Source organism: Trichophyton rubrum (genome assembly GCF_000151425.1).
Source record: "Trichophyton rubrum CBS 118892 genomic scaffold supercont2.4, whole genome shotgun sequence".
In the NCBI taxonomy this organism is placed as follows: domain Eukaryota; kingdom Fungi; phylum Ascomycota; class Eurotiomycetes; order Onygenales; family Arthrodermataceae; genus Trichophyton; species Trichophyton rubrum.
This window is the reverse complement of record NW_003456425.1, coordinates 849,009-869,282: the sequence shown is the minus strand read 5'-3', so window position 1 is coordinate 869,282 and position 20,274 is coordinate 849,009. Positions and strand designations below refer to the sequence as shown.

The 20,274-nt window shown below is 49.8% G+C and overlaps 5 protein-coding genes across 5 annotated transcripts; 4 read left to right on the top strand and 1 right to left on the bottom strand.

The window, feature by feature from the left end:
• Nucleotides 1-299: 299 nt before the first annotated feature.
• Nucleotides 300-1,427, top strand: TERG_04192 (uncharacterized protein; the record flags this gene model as incomplete). The annotated part of the gene is made up of 1 exon (XM_003235092.1): nucleotides 300-1,427. One exon carries the CDS (start codon nucleotides 300-302, stop codon nucleotides 1,425-1,427), a length of 1,128 nt encoding a protein of 375 aa, XP_003235140.1.
• Nucleotides 1,428-1,789: 362 nt separating this feature from the next.
• Nucleotides 1,790-3,445, bottom strand: TERG_04191 (uncharacterized protein; the record flags this gene model as incomplete). The annotated part of the gene is made up of 1 exon (XM_003235091.2): nucleotides 1,790-3,445. The coding sequence occupies one exon, from the start codon at nucleotides 3,443-3,445 to the stop codon at nucleotides 1,790-1,792; it is 1,656 nt and encodes a 551-aa protein (XP_003235139.2).
• A 5,282-nt stretch (nucleotides 3,446-8,727) lies between these two features.
• TERG_12114 (uncharacterized protein) lies at nucleotides 8,728-9,154 on the top strand (the record flags this gene model as incomplete). Its single annotated transcript, XM_047751121.1, has 2 exons — nucleotides 8,728-8,846; nucleotides 8,917-9,154. The coding sequence occupies 2 exons, from the start codon at nucleotides 8,728-8,730 to the stop codon at nucleotides 9,152-9,154; spliced, it is 357 nt and encodes a 118-aa protein (XP_047606204.1).
• A 5,396-nt stretch (nucleotides 9,155-14,550) lies between these two features.
• On the top strand, nucleotides 14,551-17,073 carry TERG_04187 (uncharacterized protein; the record flags this gene model as incomplete). Its single annotated transcript, XM_003235087.1, has 2 exons — nucleotides 14,551-15,100; nucleotides 15,200-17,073. 2 exons carry the CDS (start codon nucleotides 14,551-14,553, stop codon nucleotides 17,071-17,073), a joined length of 2,424 nt encoding a protein of 807 aa, XP_003235135.1.
• Nucleotides 17,074-18,129: 1,056 nt separating this feature from the next.
• On the top strand, nucleotides 18,130-19,691 carry TERG_04186 (uncharacterized protein; the record flags this gene model as incomplete). The annotated part of the gene is made up of 2 exons (XM_047748216.1): nucleotides 18,130-19,539; nucleotides 19,617-19,691. The coding sequence occupies 2 exons, from the start codon at nucleotides 18,130-18,132 to the stop codon at nucleotides 19,689-19,691; spliced, it is 1,485 nt and encodes a 494-aa protein (XP_047604193.1).
• Between the last annotated feature and the right edge of the window lie 583 nt (nucleotides 19,692-20,274).

Here is a 20,274-nt window from a genome sequence, read left to right as displayed (position 1 = left end):
CCAATATTTTGTATTTTTAACCAGCTTCATCTGATATAACCCTGTTTTATAATAGTCAGTCAGGTCAGCCAGCTTAGCAGCTAGCTAGCTACCCGGTGGAGAAACTAGAGCACAGCCCGATTTAGTGTACCAATTTTTCAACTGATCAATGTCCGCTCAACCAACAAATCACCAACCACCCCATTCAAGCACTGCCATATAGAGTAGCAGACGAGATACATGCTGAGACCTAGACAAGGATATGTGAAAGCCCCTCCTGAGGAGTCGCGCATCAAGGGATACCAGAAGAGGAAATAATAATGAAAGAAGAAATCTCAACGATAGTCCATGTTGACAAGCCCCGCGCTGTCAAGGACCCTGAGTATGCCCGCTCCTTGGGCAGGACACCCTCGTTTTGTGTCTTCGATGAGCGGTTCATCGGAGACGTCGTGGGTTCGGATCCAAAGATACAGCTAATCGAGGAGCGAAGGGGGAAAGGAGAGCAGTTCGCTCATGAAGCGGGCGTATACATCCGCGAGACCAACTCGGTGTATTTCACCTCCAACTTCCAGACATGCGATCCCATCAATCTCTACGCCATAAACTGTGACACGCATGAAATCGAGAAGCTCGACTATCCGGATGTCGTGCAGGCGAATGGAGCATGCAATTATCCTGGGAAGACTGCGTCTACCCATTCCTCTGGTGCTGGAAACGGGGGCGAGGAGCCAGATCGTCTCCTCTATTGCTCCCAGGGTGACCAGTCAACCCCATCCGCCCTGGTGCTAGTTAACCCAGTCACCAAGGAGTCCGAGATTCTTCTCAACAACTTTTACGGCCGAGAGTTCTCCTCTGTCAACGATGTCGTGATCCACCATGGCACAGGAGACGTTTGGTTTACGGACCCAACGTATGGCTTTGAGCAGGGTTTCCGCCCTGAACCCGTTCTACCTGCGCAGGTGTACAGATTTAGACCATCTACAAAGGACTGCTACGCTCTAGCGGATGGATTCGACATGTGCAATGGGCTCTGCTTTAACCCCGACTATACCTTGCTTTACGTCACTGATACGGGGGCCGTCAAGGCTCGAAGTCACTCTGGAAACGGACGCAAGTTCCAAGCCGACTATCGAAACGCTGCGACGATATATGTCTATGACGTGGTTGATGGGGGCACCCGGATTTCCAACCGCAGGGCGTTCGCGTTTTGTGATTCGGGGGTGCCCGACGGGATCAAATGTGATGAGAATGGGTATGTGTATTCCGGCTGTGGGGATGGAGTTCATGTCTGGGCCCCGGATGGGACTCTGGTTGGTAAGATAATTGTTGGATGCACCACGGCGAACTTCTGCTTCGTCAAGGGTGGGATCTGGATGTTTAGCGAGAAGGACCTGTACTTCTGCAGAATTCAAGCAAAAGGGGCCTTGGTTAAGATTGAATGCGAGTAGAGATGATACATGGTCTGGAGATAGGCCTTGAACCGCTGGTACTTTGTGCTTATATCTAAGTTGCGGGTTGCAACGTCAAAGGAAACAAGAATAACATGAAGTTATATCGTTATAACCAATTTTGCATTTAAGCTGTGACATCCGGCCACATTCGTCAGATTTATTTCACCATATATATGCGCAGCAAACGATGGAGGATATCTAGAAAGGGAATAAATATCAGGATACAAACGAAAAAAAATGCAAATGTACATAGTCTCGTCCATAATATACAACAAGCAACCAACGGTGCGTCGAGACAGTTTCTAAACACCAGGGGCTCGTTCAAAATGTGATGTCTGAGCGTGCCGCCGGTTTTGATACTAAAACTCGGTGTTCCAGGTAGGAGGTGACATAGAAAGGAAGTCAAAGTTCTCCAGGTTAAACCACGATAGCATATCCTGGGATCCAATCTCGGGGTTTGAGGTTGTGGGTGGAGGAGGCATGGAGGCCGAGATAGGTGGCTCCCGGTTTAGAACTCGGTTTACAGGGTGGCCGGAGCGTTCAGTTGCGATCTGACCTTCACAACGCTCAATCATCTCCTGAAGCCCCTGAGCAATGCGGTGCACAAGATGCTGTTTAGCGCAAGGGCAGTGTTGAAACACTTCCAGGACGTGTCGACTAATCCGAAACACCAGCTGTGTATCAACATGCACATGCTGTCTATTACGCGTAGCAACCTTGAGAAGAAAGACAGCTGCAAATGCGAACATGGTGTGGAAATAATGAGGGATTCCAACAAGGTACGCACGTAGCTCGTCAGATTCGATAAGTAGTTCGAGAATGGAAATTGCTGTTGCAACTGCACTGGCTGCAATGTCCTGCAACTCTGGAGCGAGTGGTACGTGGGCAGCTTCCACGTTTAACCCTCGGAATGCATGGGAGCATATAAAGAACTTGGCAAATCGGAAATGCAGTTTAACAGCCTGAGATGGGAAGTTTCCAAGCCATTTGTTCCTTGCTAGTCTTCCTGTCCATGCTTGAGACCATCTGTCTAGTTGTGCAAGATAATCTCGAAGTTGTGGGATAAGTGATAGGGGTATAGGTTTCATTGCATCCACCCCATACGTCTGCCGTACCTTTCCCAAAAGCAAGAGGAGGTCAATATGACTGATTAATCTCAGATCAATCTCCCCTGAAAAGGGAGAGGCCAGGTGGTTCTTCCAGTTGATATATCCAGGTTCCACACCACAGGCTGGAGAGCCATGGAGTATCGATATTTGCTCATTGGCTAAGAATATCAATAGCCACATCTGTGACTTGCCAAACCCTTCTTTATCGGTCTGGGGCTGATTCATATGCGCCGTATGGTACTGCATCCCAATTGCTTTTCTCAGGACGAGACCAGACAGAACCCAAGTCAGATTCCCCAGCCAGTACGAGCCCATACATAAGGCTTTGATATCCTCTACTCCCAAATGAGTACGAAACATGAGTGACGATGTTACGCTGCGGAGCTCTCTGCTCAGCTTATCATAGGCATCTGTACCTAGCGGGTCATGCAGCGCTGCTACGGTGCATAGAGTTAATGCAAGTAGCGTAGATGTCTTGCGTACCTCGCTAATGTCTGCGTATTTTTGTAGGTGGTCGTAAAAGAAGTGGTCCAATCGGGTCAGGTATGTTTTGGTAAGCTGGCCTGCTTCTGCTTCCGTAATTACTCCCCGAGAGACAAAGTCTGGCTCCATGACCAAGCCTGAGAATTGGGTGGTCTTTTCGTGCATCTCGCTGGACTTGGTGACCTCATAGAGAGACCGCATTGGGGCGGAGGCGAGTGTATCATGCTCCATGCCAACCTCCAGCGTATTGGGCTGTTCGTCAGCCTGTTCACGCTGGGAGGTTTTGCCATCTTCCTCTTTCATGCCCAACTCGTCCACTGCAGATACGGGAGGCAGTGATAATGCTGCCCTGGCCTCATTTAGAGCTGTTTGAAGGTGCGAGAAATAACGATTCATCCGAGAATTCCACCTGTAGAAGTGCATACATTAGAGGGTGCAGCTCTGTATATATAGATATAATGCCGGTGTGTATATATATATATATATCATACCTAGCCTGTTCCACCACAATATCCTGAATAGACTTGTTTGGTGAACACTCCAGACCTCGCTCCGCACAGCGTTTACACGGTGGAGTGTCATCATCCATGACACATTTGGTCTGTCAAATGTATATCAGCAGTGTCCTATGGAGATACTCAGTAGCAGAAACCTTTCCATACCTTTTGTTTCCTGCAGGCCGGACATGCTGTCGACTTGCGGCTCGTCACCGCAACGCTGATCTGGGGCGACTCTGGAGGAGCTATGCCAAACGAAACCGGAGGGGTATTGGGGGTCTTCGACAAGCTGTCTGGAGATCTATACATGGCTGTATCACTGGCGCTGGAGCCATTTGGCGCAGAATGCAGCGCTTCAAGTGGCGGTGGGTTCGACGGGTTGGAGGAGAGCTCGGCCACAGACCACGGACGCTTCCGCGGCGGATTCATCGTGCGCCTCAGTGGCTCTTCGCAGCCCGGCTATTGACTATCACAGATCGAAGGAGTATATAGCGTACGATTCGAGGTACTACAACATGGCATGCGCGGTGCGACAAGGGTCATGGATAGGGATGGGACAAGCTGCAGTCATCGCAGGGGAAGAGACGCGCGCCGGGGAGGGGGCCGTTGTAGTTAACTATTTAACTAGCTAGCTCGCTCGCAGCCAGTCAGCCATCCAGCCTTGCCACTCCCTTCAAGGCTTCGCCGGCCAGGCTGAGAACGCAGACGAGAAGAAGCGACGGCAAACCGCAGCCGGCAGCAGGCGATGGAGCAGCTCAACGAGTGTTGACGATGCTGAATCTCGCACGGAGGATCTGCCAACCGCGAAATCAAGGTGAAGCTGGCGCATATGGGGGGATCCTCAAGCGCGGTGGAGTCGACCGAGACGCGGGACGGCCAGGATGTCAGCGAGATACCGCGATATCAGAGCAGATACAGGCATCGATACAGGGCCTATATATGTTGAATGACGTGGGAAGAGCCTCTACAGATATACAGCATGCTTGGGGCATACGCGGACGGCCAGAGACAGGGCCAGCTCCTGGAGGGCGCGCTGCTGTCCCATAACTAGAGGACACCGGACGACGGATGAAAGGAAGAACGAGGGACTCCTGCTGCGAGGTTGCTATGCTACGGTGCTACTACGTACCTAGACCTGCTGCTGCCCTCGGATGGACGCTGATATCTGCTCGAACGCATGTCGAATAGGGGATATATGGCCCATTGCTGCCACACATGGCCCATAAAAAGAGGCCTTAACAAAAAGAGGCCAACCCACCAGATGACAACCAACTTCGAAAGCAATTGGTGCGTTCCCATCAGCCTATCTTGATTGTTTGCCCTCTCGCTTGTCAGCAGAGACAGAGAGAAAGAGAGCCGAAGTCAACGTCCGTTGGTGACACGTCTCCTGGTGGGCTGAGCCCTCGGTTGCTGGAATAAGGCATTGATATCGCTAGAAATATGAAGCAAGCCATTGTTTTCCACCCGAGGTTTTCCTTGACGTCTTGTTAATGGATTAATCCAATTTGATTGAGCGTATATTGTCTCGGGTCTACAGGAAGCTGTCAGCAAGCTGCCACGAAACCTCGGAATGGAGTTTACCGTTAATATCAGGCATCATCAATAAAGAAAGGAGGGTCTGCAAAAGAAACACTCCGTGCTTCATGTGCCAGTATACTCAGATACGATCTGATCAACTTTAACACTCGCTCCCGGCTGCAGGTACGGCTGATTTAAAATATTTTTTCTATTATCCTTTTCGCCCTTTGCTTCGGGACCGCTTTCCCCTGCCTTCTTGCAAACGAAAAGCAGTGTATATTTAAATATAGACACGGAGCAAACTGGAAGGGCCCAAAAGGAAATAACGAGAGCTTCGACAACGTCAATATCTCAACCATAGTCGGTTAGCTAGCTAGCTAATCTTCAGCCACCAGGGCCAGCTGGAATGTGCTTCCGCTTCCCCCCGCGGTGCCTGAAGGGGGTAAAAGAAAGAAAGACGCAAAAAAGAAAAGCGGTCAAAACTGCCGACTAGCATCCCTCGACTTCGACCTCAACTTCGACTTTGGGAAGATCGGACGGATTATTAATTGGCGTTTCGACCGAGTCATGATTCAATATCAGTCATGCCCACAGTTACTCCAGGTCAAGCCAATTTGGTGGCTTCTATTATGCCATTCTTCTTCTTCTTTTTTTTTTTTTTCTGTTTCCTTTTCAATTGAAAAATCAAAACCAAGGTTGAGGGACGTTTAGCTTCATGCAGAAAAGGAAAAAGGTACGTCAGACCGTATAGTGATGGTCTTCCAACTTTCAATCCTCGTCCTTATCAGATGGTTTAAATTGCATATTGGACGGGCAATCAGGCCAGAGTGGATAGAGGGGCATTCTGCATAGACTTACATAGACCTGAGTGGATGGGACGACAGACATGAGCCAAGGGTAGAAAAGCAATTGGTTGTTACACATCAGGGAACAGCCGGTGCCTTTTCTATTCAGCCAAGACAGAGAGACCAGGGAGTCGAAGTCGAATCTACCTGCCGAAAGATGCCAATTCCCTTCTTGAAGGATGAAGAGGATGAGGTTGGATAAAGGCTGGAGAATTGAATCGGCCCCCTCCTTCGAAGACTTCACCAGATCAACAAGACTTTCTTCCTTCGATAGGAGTTACAGGGAGAGGGCCACCCCATGTCTATATTTCGATGGAATAATGCTGCTTACAGCAAATAGATGCATGGCAAGCTGAGCGAGATAAACATTCTCAACCGCACCGTCTTTCTGGAAGAGATGAGACTTAAAACAGGAATACGCAGCATATGCAGCGCTCTCTCCTGCATGACACCCTAGCTTCAAGGCACGCACCAGCAGACGCCATGATTACTGCCATAATTGACAGCCCGATCCGAGGAAGCCCACCCAAGAAATCACCAGAGTGGGCGTTGAAGTGTACAGAAAGCAAATATATCAAGGCTGAAAATGCTTAAAAATAGAAGCATAAGCCTATTTTGCCGATAACTTTAACATTTTTTATGCTTCTTTTCCCATGAACAATATATATTAATTATTGTTTTGTTTTTTACTTACCATGAGGAAATACGGTTAGGGTTCTTATTCCGAGGTTCCCCATACGCGTGCATTTTCCCTGACAAGGGCGGACCAGGACGTGGATGTTGTGGACGTCTCTCTCAATTGCATCAAGAAGAGAGGGAAGGAAGAGAGAAAAGAAGACGACCCGCGCAAGGAAGGCTGCTTCGGGCATACGGAGCTCGAACCCTGTACCGCTCAAGACCGAAGATGGCCCTTCCATACACTTGTTCCTTGCATACCTATAGCTCGTTCGCGGGGACGAGGACACCCAAAGTATAGGCGGTTTAAGGCTCGTATTTCAGAGAGATCAGCCAGTCCGGTCTTTCCTCTCCTTCCTTTCTGGATTTCCCTCCATGGTGATAGGCTATAGCCGACGAGGAGTTGGCGGGGGGTGGGGGTTGACATGTTGGTGGAAACAGCACCCGTCTGCTAATGACAAGGTCCTCATGTGCTGTTGAAATCAGCCCTTGTCTAGATCCCGCCCGCCTGGAGGGAGAGACATCTCGGACGCATGTCAGGCTAAGATTGTAAATTGTGCTAATAATAAGCACCGTCTCTGCAAAGCTGGTGTGCGACAAAATATGCACAAGATGTCATGGCATTGGAAGACACCTTTTTTGTAGCTTCGGCTCGGGGTCGTGTCTGCATCATCTGGAACAATCGTAAGGATCTTGCTTTGCTGACTTCACGAGAGAGAGAGAGAGAGAGTGAGTGGGTGTGTGAATATATCCCTGTGTCTTGGATTCTTGGGCGTGATCATTGTATATGTGGGTGATTGTACCATGGGCAGGGTCCTAATTCATGCATATGTTCCTTGCTCGACCGGGTATCCATAGGCTGAAGAGCCCTGTCCGGAGGATGGGTGGATAAGCGCAGGGATTAAGGCGCGGTTCAAATACCAATACCTACTCCTCCTGGCAAAAGTCCCGAGTGTATAGCCTAAAGGAGATAGGGAATTCACCTGCATTCTGTGGCCTCGCGAACAGCTTCTCATGCAGTTCTGATTCGATGAATTTTTTTCCCCTTCTTCTGGATCATTCTAATATAGCCGATAGCTCGCTAGCAGGTGTCGAAGGGTCAATCTGTGCCCAACTGGGCGGCTCGGTGGATATAGTTATGGTGCCAATTGCCAGCTTGTCCTTGCATTCCTGGGCCCTGTGTACTCGGAGTACTACGCATGCTGACGTGCTCCATTGATATGTGTCATGGTGGTATAATAACACAGCACAGGATTGATTGATATGGGAGGCCAAGAGCCGTCGACGCGGGGAGTCCCTGGGCTTCTTACTCGATCTTCATGCAGCAGGAAGATACGAAGCCAATTGATGGAATCTCATTGATGGAATACTAGGAACCTTTACATGGAAGAAAGGGTGAAAGAGAAGGAGAAGCTGGCATACCTTTCCGGGTCACTCGTGAAGTTCGTGATGGCCCGTCGACGGACTACATCTTGCATAAGCGCAAGCCTACATCCTTTGAATATCCGGATAGAGAATATGTGTCATGGCTTCCCCCGAAGGAGTGAACAGATATATGTATACGGAGGATTTCCTATGTCTTGCTGTGCATATCCGACAAGAAGCAACGTGCCCTTGGCGGTCGGGTTCACATACTGAGAGCATGGCATACACGTTTCCCCCCGCCGGAGGACCCTGGCGGCAAGAGACCGCTGCAGGAGACCGACCGCTGCGGCCGCCCATGGGCATCGATATCAAGGCCTGCCGGGCGGATACAATTGTTGTGCCTTACCCGTCTGACTATATACCGCTAAGAAGGACGCAAGAAGGTTGGAGCACAGAAGGGGAGCGGGAGAGAAGGGCCTAGGCTACGGAGTACCTGTTTTCTTCCTGTGTAGTTGGACAGGGCCAGCATTCTCCTGTTTAGGAGAGCAGGACGTCAGACGGATTTTCCAGCCTTTTTCGCATCAATTGATTTGATGAGGCCGTTTGCTGATCTTCTGCAAGGCAAACAATGCCTTTTCCTTTCTTCCTCCTTGCAGACATACGCACTTCGTCAGCCCGGCTGATCAGATAGTTACTCCGTAGAAAAATCCGAATGTAACATGTAGAGAGCGGACCCAGGGTGTATCATCGTCGTCAACAGGGCGTCGTCTGTGATACCCTACTCTGGTTAACCAGAGCGCGATAGATGGAGAGTACTTACGGAGTAAGATGCCTGCAGGACTCGGGGCGAGCGAGAGAGAAAGAATCCACACATCCACCTGGCCTTCCAGTTCGGCGAGAGGGCCGAGCTGAGGAGACAGCTAAGTATACAATGGCCCCCCCATATTCAGTTTTAAGTATATAACTCTACTTGAAACAAACGTGCTACAACCAGCCTCAAACAGGGTACTGTTCATGCAGGCGTGATAGCCGCTGGAGCCAGGCAAGGCGTGAACCTGATGCTTAGCCAGCCTGCCGTCTCGCCGCTCTTTTCTCCAGCGCGCACATGGGGATACTTACGCAATAATAGGTCGCAAGCTATGGGGCTCACCCAGGAAAAAGCAGCCGGGACTAAGGGAGAGAACGAGCGCAAGGCTCTCCGGGCCACTGATAGCATCCCGTCACACGTGTAGACCCGGACAGGTTGAAAGCGGTCGCCTGGGTCGGCCGTTGGGGACGAAAGTGTGCAGCGACTCTGCCTTATCCATTAGATATGGGAACTCAAGTTTTATGTTTCGAGATATTCTTTTTTTTCCCCCGTCTTCTTTTTCATTCTTATTTTCTTCATTCCTAACTGCTCGTGTAGCGTTTGCTGAGCCTGAGTGGCCGTGGTTGTTTTTGTGCTTTGACCTGAAAGGCTGGCTGCAGTTCTCGAAGTAGTTCCTTTTTATACAGCGTATATCGAGCCATATCACTGGACAATGGACGGGCTGCAGGATTCCGCCTTACTAGTGGGCGAGAAACGCGGAATTTATGAGTGATTGTGATGTAGACCATATCGGATACCAGCACTGGTGTTCCGAAGCCTGGATGGAGATCTGCTTGCTGTTTGCAGGCCGTGGCTTAACGTGGCTTTGAATAGGTCAACGGTCAGGAAGACATCAGGACCTCATGGTCGGGCACGAAAATGACATGTGTCTCGTTTGCCTTTTTATTCAGCTCATCTCTCTTTTTCCGCATGCTTCCCATGTGCCCTTTACCCTTTCCGTCGGCTGAGCAATGCGGCTTGACGTTGGCATTAATGATCGATGCTATGATTCGCATACTATCACATGTATGGAGTATCGAGTAGCTTCCCTTCTCCGCCCCAAGAGAGAACTTATGGAGACAGGGTGCCGAAGTAGTGGACCGGGCACCCTCACACTCTGTCTGCTCTAGTATGCCATTATTACACTCCTTGCTCCATAAGTCCTTACTTTTGAGGGGAAGGGAGGGGGGGTCATCATCATCCCTCCTCCTCCTCCCCCCCAGATGGAACATCCCTGCGTGGAGAGAGAGGTTCGTGGTAGCACGGAATACGCGCGAGGACTGCAAGCCATTTGCCGATCCCACCATTCAACCACTTCCATCTCTGTCCTGTCAAGAAGAAAAAGCGAAAAAGGGGGTCAGCCCATGTGTGTGTCTTCTTTTTCTTCTTTTTCTTTCTTTACCTCGAGTGGCTCTGAGGAAGGTGAAGGTTTGCCACTACCGAGTCGAAAGTTGCGCCTCCAGGTCTCCGTCCCAGAGATGATCTTCGGTAGAAGGCAGTAGGAGATGCATGTTAGTCAACCATGGATCGCAAGAGCGTACAGAGTTTAGGGTGACTGTCAACCACGCTTGGAGAAATCATATGTATAAAAAGAGTTGTAATATAAGTCTGGTTGACGGTTAGCCTGGATCGACAGGCGAAGAAACGTAATAGGAATCATGACATCAAATCCGAGCAGAGACAACAGCGATCGCCGGGACTCAAAAAAGGTGGTCGATGGAGGAGCAGGGTGGATGTATAACGCTGCTCTTAACATGACGCCAACCTCTGCTACTAAAACGAGCATCCCTGTAGCTAATCGGCCGGCCTACACTGGGTTATCTGGGGAGAGCTAGCCCGCCAGCCAACATGGCAGAGACGGCCTGCTCGAGCGTTGTTTGAATCGAGTCCGAGCTAGAGTGGCAGCGTACTATTAGCAGGGCGGCTTTTATGCTTTGCGTTGTAAGTATACTTCAGTATAATCCTGGCCTGGCTTTCGCAAAAAAAAAAAAAAAAAAAAGAAGAAGAAGAAGAAGAAGAAGAGCGCCGGCCTGCTCAAGCCATGTTTTCTTGTCTCTTCCTCTCGTTTCATGGATGCTGACCTGACCTGGCCACGGAGGAGTCGGTATCAAGGGCAGTCCCCAGACACCCGCCGTTTATTCTCCGCAGCAAAGGGAGGACGCTAATAGGAGACGGGCTCTGCTGGTTCTCCATCTCAAGACGCCGCCGTCGATATGGCATCATCTTGAGTGTATATGTAGATGGCTCGTAGATAACCCTCTTCGGCAAGCTAACCCGGTCTCCATCGCGGTACTCCGTAGATAGCTAAGTATGGTTGCTCAAGCCGGCAGCCAGACGTGCGACTCAGCGTGCCATAACCAGCTGTTGGCGTGCTCCAGGACTCCGCAGAGCAGCTCCGTAGATAGCAACAGGCGCCGTCGACGTTCGAGCAGGACGCTGGAACGGTCACAGGCAGCAGGCAGGCATCCCGCGCCGTGACGGTGGCGTGCAGCTAGAGTCTGCCTAGAGTTGACAGGCAGAAGAAGAAGCAGAAGGCCGGTCGAATGCCAGTCGAAGGCGTTTAGGCACGGCACAAGACATACATACAGCATGCAGCAGCAGCAGCAGCAGCAGCAGCTAGCATCGTCGTCGTCCCCCCTCGTCCTCGTCGCTGTCGATGGTGATTGATGGCTGCGTTTGCGCGACGCCATCGGGCGAGAAGCTATAGCGGTGGTTGGTCTATATGGCGATCGAGGGACACTCGGCAGTTAATCACAGTCACATCCACATCCACATCCCCCTCGCGGCCTTCACATTCTCGCATATTCACATTCACTCTGCCGGCCGTGTCAGCAGTAGAGACGACAGCCGAGTTCCACCTGCTTTTGCTTCTTCGCCCGCGGTCCAGACGAGACAGATTCTGAAAGGCGCGGAGAGAGACGTGAACCTAGAGACGTGAGCCCAGAGCCCGAGCTAGCAGCGATGCCCGCGATATGCCCCCCTGAGAGCAAAAAGCAGACGAGACGGCAGACAATCCCGGCGTGTTGGATGCTCGCGCCCCCCAGAACGCGCCAATGACGCTGCCTGGCAGTCGGACACTTTGCTGCTACCGGCATAGGACGATGGAGACCGCTGTTGCGCCGTTGTTTCTGGTTCGAAGTCTATAGGCACAGGGACCCCCCTTTTCCACGCCCGCCAGAGGATGGTGAGAGCGCACAAACAGAACCGGCGGAGCTGGAGGAGACAAGCGACTGGCGAGAGACGCAGATGGCCCATCTCGCTGCCTCGATCTCTGGGTTGCTGGCGGGCGTTAGGCGGGGAGGGAGGCCACGACGAGCTGTCCCCCTTTGGCCCGGCGTCGAGCCATCTGCAGTAACGCTGCGTCTTTCGTGCATTCGCTGCATCTTGCTGTCCTGCCTGCCCGCCCGCCTGCCTGCCTGCATCCATCGCACAAATGGGAGAGAAGAAGCGGAAGGTCGAGGCCAACCTGATTGGCGGATTTATTCGACTTATACGACGCCTCCTTTTGACTTCTCTGCCGTTGGAGTGGTTGACTTTCACTCGATGAAACGGCTGGCACGTACACCTACACTTTACACTTACACATTTATACAAGATATACTTACGTACAGTGAAGTCGGCGAGGGAAAAAAGAAAGGAAAGTAAGGAAACAAATAATAAAAAATAACGACTGGCAAGGGGTCAGAAAAAAGACAAAAATAAAACGAAGACGGCGTTTCAGATGTCTTTTTTTACTCTCTCCTGCTTTTCCCTCAGATACAGATAGGAGAAGGAGGAAGGACAAGCAGGCAAATTTGCCTCAGCTGCAAGGGACGACCAGATGAGAACACGACTGAGATCGTACGGACAAGAACGATCAGCACATGCTGAGCTCCCTCTCTCCACATCAAGGCAGTCAGACGGTGGGAATATACAGATACACGACCCTTGACAGGGCGTTTTTTTCTTACCATTCGCAGGAAAACTGCATCAGCATCAGCAGCATCAGCACCACCAGCAGAAGAAAAGAATGATATTAAAATAACAACAAGATAATTTAACACCAAGATCATCAACCATCACAAAGATATGGACCTTGGAAACGGCTCCTGCTAGTGTGTATATAAAAAACTCGGGACAGGATAATATATCACCATAACACCATAACGGAGGATTAACCGGGTACCGTCCACGGCCAATGAGAAAATATTTTCTCTGTTCGCTCCGGCCGCTCGACCCCTTGCCGTGGTACCTGGGAGAGTTACTTATGCTCCGTACGCAAAAAAGCAAAACGGGAAAGGAAAAAAGAGGGTATATTATATATAAAAAAAGAAAAGAAAAGAAGCGCTGAGCTTGTTACTCTGTCCAAAAGGCAAAAAAGCAAAGAAGCCAGACGAAGAGGAAGAAGCAAAAAGGAAGAAGAAAAAAAGCAACGCTCAACTTTACAGTGGGAAGAAGAGGCCCTCCCATGGTTCCCGTTCCTGCAGGTGGGATCTGCTCTGTCCTGATAACTCCGCCCCAAAAGCCAGTGGACAGTACTAAACACGACTAGAACGGGGAGAGGACGAGAGAGGGCTCCATTCTGCATACGCCTTGAGCTTCGGTCTGTCAGGTCCTCCCTAATCTCTGGGTCTTGCTGCTCGGGGCTTTTCTACTTATTCATGGGCGTTTCCCGCCGCAACCGGGGTGAGGAAGAAGTACGTTTTTTTTCGAGTCTCTCTCTTTTCTTTAACTGCTCTCTATCTCTCCTCTCCCTTCTTTCACACTAGATCACCTCGGCTTCTCTTTTCTTCTCTTCTTCTTCTTCTGCTTCTGTCTATACTTCTAACTTCTAACCTGTCCTGCTCTGTTCCCGGTCCGGCCTGCTTTTTGATATTCATACATACATATCTTGCTCGTGGCCCTGCGTCAGGGATATTGATATTCTGTCCCATCCCACCAGCCTGATATCAAGGAGCCACCGCCTAAATATCTAACCGTCTATTCAATTCTTCATCGTCTTATTTTATTCCTTTTTTTTTTCCCGGTCCTTTTCCCAACGATAACTTCCCTGTCGAGGGTTGGCTCGTCGGTCTCTATTTAACTTCTCACAGAGAGCCTACTTTTGGGTCGCTTGCTCATACACTGGTTGTTTGCGTCTCTCCAGAGCTCATATATTATATCTCACACTCCTCGCTCGCAAAACTTATATATATATACATACATATATACATACACGCCCGATATATATACGGCAACTTCCGACCTGAGACGCTGGCTTCTTTTCGTCCCAGGCTACCGCTGCTAGAATTTGACTGTGTCCGTGCCTTCTTGACCACGGCCTCAGGAACCGACACTCACGTCCTCGATTGTGTTTCAATTCGATTGCTGCTCGGCCATTGCTCTTTGTCGGCTCCTTTCCATGGTGGCTTGCTAGCCTGGCTCCCCTGAGGCATAATCCCGGCCCTGCCCAGGCAAGGCGAGCAAGCATTATACCGCACAAGGAATTCCCCCCAACGGGGTCAATCCCTCCAACACCATCCAATTTATTTTCAATTGCTGCTATTTTCTTTTTCTTTTTCTTTTTTTTTTTTTCTTTCATTTTTCCCATACTCGTCCTGACCGACCCCTGGTCCTTCGCGTGGGCGAATGTGGAGAGAAGCGACAGGAGGATAGGACGCAAGCCCACCCTTTTTTGGCCCTTCTCCCTCTCCCCCCCGTCTCCGTTATATCGTCGTCCACACGCCCTCCCTGGGAGTCTAACCTAATAAGAATATCCCCATTGCCTTTTTCCTTCATCTGTGTGGACCGAGGAAAGTCACCATGACTTTTTTGGAACAATATACATCCTCGCCCTCTCCCCCCATTCTCTCTCCATCCCAGCCCTCGTCTCGCCCCTCGACGTCCCAATGGTATCATGATCAGATCTTGCGAGAGCTACCATTTATATCAGGAGCCTCACGAAGTCGATCGGGCAGCCCTTCAAGGTCTCGAAACAACACTGGAACCCAGACTCCCAAGCGTCTGTCAGTACTTGGCCAGCGCTCTCGAAGTGACACTGCCAATTCCTCCAATCTATCCCCTGCCTCGTCTATGACATCGTCGAAACGATCCTCTCACGACGGCAGCAAGGGGGTCTTTGATTTCGTCCTGCCGCTAGAAAAAGAAGAGAGCTCGAGCAAATCTTTCTTCTCCCGCGGTAATCGCATTCTCAGACGCCAGGGAAGCAAGTTTAGCCTCTTGGACACTCTCACTTTGGACGAGGAGGAAGAAATGTCTAGCGATCAGGTCTGGTACGGTGAGAAGGTGAAGCCGCGGCGCGAGAAACCTGCTGTTCTTCGTCGTATCAATCGACAGAGGAATCATTCCAGCCGTATGTTAACACACCCTTTGTGAAAAGAGAACACAGAAAAGCCTCTCCTTACCTTCTGCCTTTGTCTCTCTCTGTTGTTAACATATAATCATCGTACAGATACCAAACTCAAAAGCAGCATCTCGGAGCCCTTTCACTTCCAACACATTACTCACACTAGCCGCGGCCAGTTACCACCAATTGCTCACACTCATCCTCATGATCTCGCTACCGAATTCTCCATCATCCGCGCCTCTCAACGACCAAATTCTGAGCTTAAGGGCATACATGCTCAGAACCTCTCATATCGACCATACACAGCCGAGGAGGAGTCAGACTGGACTCTTGACACCCTCGCTCCCGATGCTCCATCTCTCTTTACTCGCAGTCCCCCCAGATCGCCGAGAGCCACGATGACGACAGTCACCTCGCCCGAACTCCGACAGTTGAGAGCACCTCGCTCAGTCGAAAATTTCTCTCGACCGGTTTCCAGAATTGTACGACAGCCATTCTCACCTCCCATGATTCCACCGCCTAGGAGATCGTCAAGGATGGCAATGAGTCCCAAATCTGGCGGTCAAAGAATCGACCCGTCGGAGGAGCTTATGGGGCTGAATGGGCTGTCCTTATCTCCAGTGGAGGATGGACCGATTAACGCTGTCGTTGGATATGCTGTGTCGCCGCCGGAGCAAGGCCCTGTCGCAGAACCGATCGAAGAGATAGGACGTGCATTTAGCCCTGACGAAAATAACGCTCCCTCCACCAACCTCTCTCCGCTCGTCCAGCCCAGTGGAGTCAACGAACGTGATGAACCACAGAGCAACCATGTCATAGCTTTCGACCCAGCTCCATATAACGCGCATATGGAACCTGAGCTTGTCGAGATACCCTCTGAGCTCAAGAAACCAGCTCTACACCTGAGCCCACTCAAAGAAACCCGATTTGAATACGAAGATTTGCATTCTCCCATCCTTCCATCCGAGCAACCACGCAAGCTATTACCACCTGTTGAACCAAAGAGTCCCGCTGGAACTGTTGGGATGCATGCCTCTAACGATTCCTGGGAAGCCGATATCGACTACTGCTATGAGCATGCTGCCGAATCGAACTCGAATTTCGATTGGAACCGTAAATCGGCTGAGGAGAGTCGAGACCGGGAATGCTCGCATCTCGGAAAGAGCGAAACCTCAGGTTGTTTCAAGCCCAACACCAGTTCGTTTTATCTCCACCCCTTGGACACAACCACGCCAGGCCAGACCACGCCAGAGCTGCAGCCATCGTCCGGAACCTCGGCTTCAACAAGAGCTGAAAGTGATGCTGCCAGCCCAGCTATTTTTAATCACTCCTTCGGAACGTTTCCGTCCACCGCTGAGTCGATGGACAAGAAGCCCAGGACGACCGACATTCAAGTTTTGGAGACTCATTTCGAGGATGTGTCACATGACTCTCTTTATAGTCACGTGATATCTGATATCAACGAAGACGACGAGTATCACATCGACGAGCCAGCGTACACTCGCACCGGTTCCTCTCCTCTTAGCAAGTGCAATTCCCAAGAGAGCATGATATTGTCTCGCGCTGCCTCCATCGTCCGGAAACACCGCTCTTCCACCTCAACCAACAGCGTTCCAGACCTTATCCACAGCCCCAACTGCAGTCGCGAGATGGTCGATCGTGAGGCCCCAACTAGCCCACTGGCTGAGAGACCGGCACTGCCTACCTATTCTCGACCCCTTCCAATTGGCCGCGAAGGAATGCCCAGGATGCCATTCGCTTCTTTCTCGGGCATCGAATCTGCCTCCAACCCTTCCGTCTCGATGCATGACCGCTCTAAGTCTGCATCTGTACTCGACTCTGCCGACTGTTCGCTCGTCAGAACTAGCCAGGTGAACCGGAAACGCGCTTCAACTTTGAGCCGTGGCGTTCGCAAGAACCGACCCTCATACTCGCTCTTTCCTGTTACCGGGCCAGCTACTTCCCCCAAAGTTAGCTGAGCACCTCGTACTTAAAATGTACATCCTCTTCTATACCCCATTTAACCCCCACCTTTCGTTATCGAACGTCCATTTCTTATATCTCTTTCCTTGATCTCTTCAACGACCTTTATGATCATGCATTTACGTGCTGGTAGCACATCTCTTCTACCAAATTCCTTATATACAACCCTTTTTTTCTTTTTTTTTTTCACCTATAACGAAGTCTTGCAGGCACATGATTTACATTCTAATTATCCCCTTCCGGTCCAATGGGCTGGTGCTTTACATGATTCCGTTTACCTGTTACACCACCATTCTCTTACCCGTTGAGCATACGAGCAAAATATTTTATTTGTATCAAATTTTCTTTTTCATCGAGCATCTTGCAACACTCCAATTTTTGTCTTCTGCTGCTGCTTTCCTTGCTTTCGTTATTGGGGGGATCTATAATAGACTTCGGACGGTGTGCAAAAATTCGCCTTTCATCTCCTGTTTTGATTTGTCTCAGCCCATCGTTTGTTAATTCTTTTCACTGTTATATGGTTTTGGGGAATGGGGTTATTTTTCGGCTGGCATCTAAGGGTGTGAGCATTCGCATGGCCGTCGGTGTGAACGGTGTGGTGGAATTATTGCGAGCTATTATTTGGAGTCCGTCTCTCTTTCGCTAATTGATTAATTTATTCGTATTATACTCTTTACTTCTATGTTTTTTTCGGCCGGATAATGCCTACTTCCAACTACCTCTAAGTATATCATACAGACTAGGATGGAGAACAACACAGAGGTTGGACAAAACAAAACAAACTCTACCGAAGTCATAATTTTATTTTTTGTGCACAACTTTAAAGCTTAAAAAGGAACTCTAAAATATGACTAATAACTTTAAACTAACTACTCGCATATACTATTCTCCGTGTCCACGTGATACCCCAAAGGATAACGCCGTCATAGGGTAAACGAGTTCTTTCATGAAGCTTTCATGCATGGAGTTAAGCTCACTGCAAATTACTTTGATGACATCGATGCAAGTAACCGACGGCTTGTGACAGCACTTTGAAGATATTAGCCGCAGCCATGGCTTCTCCCTCGTCACAAGCAGTTGCGAAACGGTCGTCCGATACTCAGCTTATGCCGCCTCCTCCACCTGCCAAACGAATAAAACGACCGCCTGTAGCCCTGGACGAAGATGACTATACTGATGCCCTTTCCCATATTGTCGCCCGAGACTTCTTCCCTGGGCTGCTCGAAACCCAAGCTCAGCAAGATTACCTCGATGCGCTTGAGTCCAAGGATAAAGAATGGATTGCCACAGCAGGAAGGAAGATGGCGCAGTTAATGACGCCAGGTTCGCAAAGAAGATATGCCGGGACATCCATGACACCGCGGCGCGGAAGAGCTCCTAGCGTGTCAAATATGGATACCCCACATAGGACTCCTGCTATGGACAAGAATACGCCGAGAGGTTGGAAAGGAGATACCCCGATGTCGTGTGCGACTCCCGGTAGCATGGCCTCGGTTGCAACAAGCTCAGCCGGCCACAGGATTTCATCCAAGATTCGAAATATGGGACTAGGGGCCTTTCAACAGAAGTACACCAGCGAAGATAATGAATCTTTCAACAAACTACTAGATAAACAGAATGAAAAGAAGAGAGAGAAATACGCATGGCTATGGCGCGAGAATAAGATACCCTCTGCTAGAGAGCTAGTGCACAGAAAGCGGGAAGCTAAAAGACTGGAAGCGCAGGCCGCACCAGACGGAAGCAAGGAGAAACAACTTATGAAATTATCAGACAACAAGTCTACAGCGGATGACCGACCAGCGAGACCAGATGGATGGAAATCGAAACCCGAGAACTCCCTGATGTTCATCCCTTCGTCGGTAGAAGACGACATGGAAACAATTCAGCAGAAACAAGAATCTACTTCTCGAATGGGGGAGAAACAAGTCCTCTATTACAACACCCGCATCAGGCCGCAAGTTGAAAACAGTGATGGGGAACAACACTCGACTGTCCCGCCTTCACCTTCCTTATCTGCAGTCCGTGACGCAATAGCTGGAAGGCTTCGACCAACCAACTCGGAGCCGGGGTATACTGGCGGTGAAACTCCTCGTGTCAACGGATACGCGTTTGTTGACGAAGATGAACCTGAGCCTCAGTCACACTCAGCGCCACAAGCTGACGAGAATGAAGAGGCATATCATCTCAAGCTCCTTGAGAGCCAGTTGTCTGACTCGACGCCAAACCCGTTCAAGCTCAAAGAAAATGGCAAACGAGAACTGCTGCTTCATCGTATGGTGGATCGTGTGGCGAAGAATAATAGAAGAGAGAAGGCGATCAAAGAGACGAAGACCCCTGTTCCAATGTTCCCAAGCAGCCCCATGATCGCCTTTGGTAAATCGGGCGATAGATCGTCGATTTCCAAAACTCCAGCGATGAGCCGAGCGGCCCTTACCCCTGCTGCCCAGAGGCTTTGGGCTCAGGTAGGTAATACCACTCCGAAAAGAGCTGTGATGTCGGGTTCAACGAGTGGGAAGAATATGTGGACACCAACCCCTAGGAGAGCCAAGTAGTGATGGACTGGTCATCCGGTCCCAACAGCGAACCCCTTGTAAATATTAGGATCACTCTATAAATTCACGAGCTAGCGAACACGATTACTTTTAAATACTAAATCTTTCTATTGCCTAAGTTATTGAGTCATGGCCTTGGAAAAATATCATCCTACTGGACAACTAAATGTATAACAGAACGCCTGACACCTTGCTTCCATATTACATCAAAAGACTCAAAACCCATGCCTTCCTAGAAAGCTTTTCAAATATATATTCGCAAAGAACCCGGCCCCGGACTCTGACTCTGTGCGGAGAATTTTTTCTCTGACATGAATCTGTCTTTTTTTTTTTTTTTAGATGGCTGAGATACTTGGATCTCGTGGAGTCGATGTACAATATATACTATATAGCCTTGTCGTCAGGAATAAGGTCATATAAACGGATGAACAAAGAAATGAAACTGGGTATTCCCTATCCTGCGTGTTGCAAATTCTTGAGATCTGTATGTTTCTCTCATGACGAGGGCCATAACGTGGCAGTACTTGAACCGCTCCGTGCCTTTTCCTCCGTTATCAGCATTGACCTGCAGTTATCTTGCCGGATACGCCCTTAATCTATTTCGGTGCATGATTTGAATATAAACCAGACGCCGGTTTTGAGGTC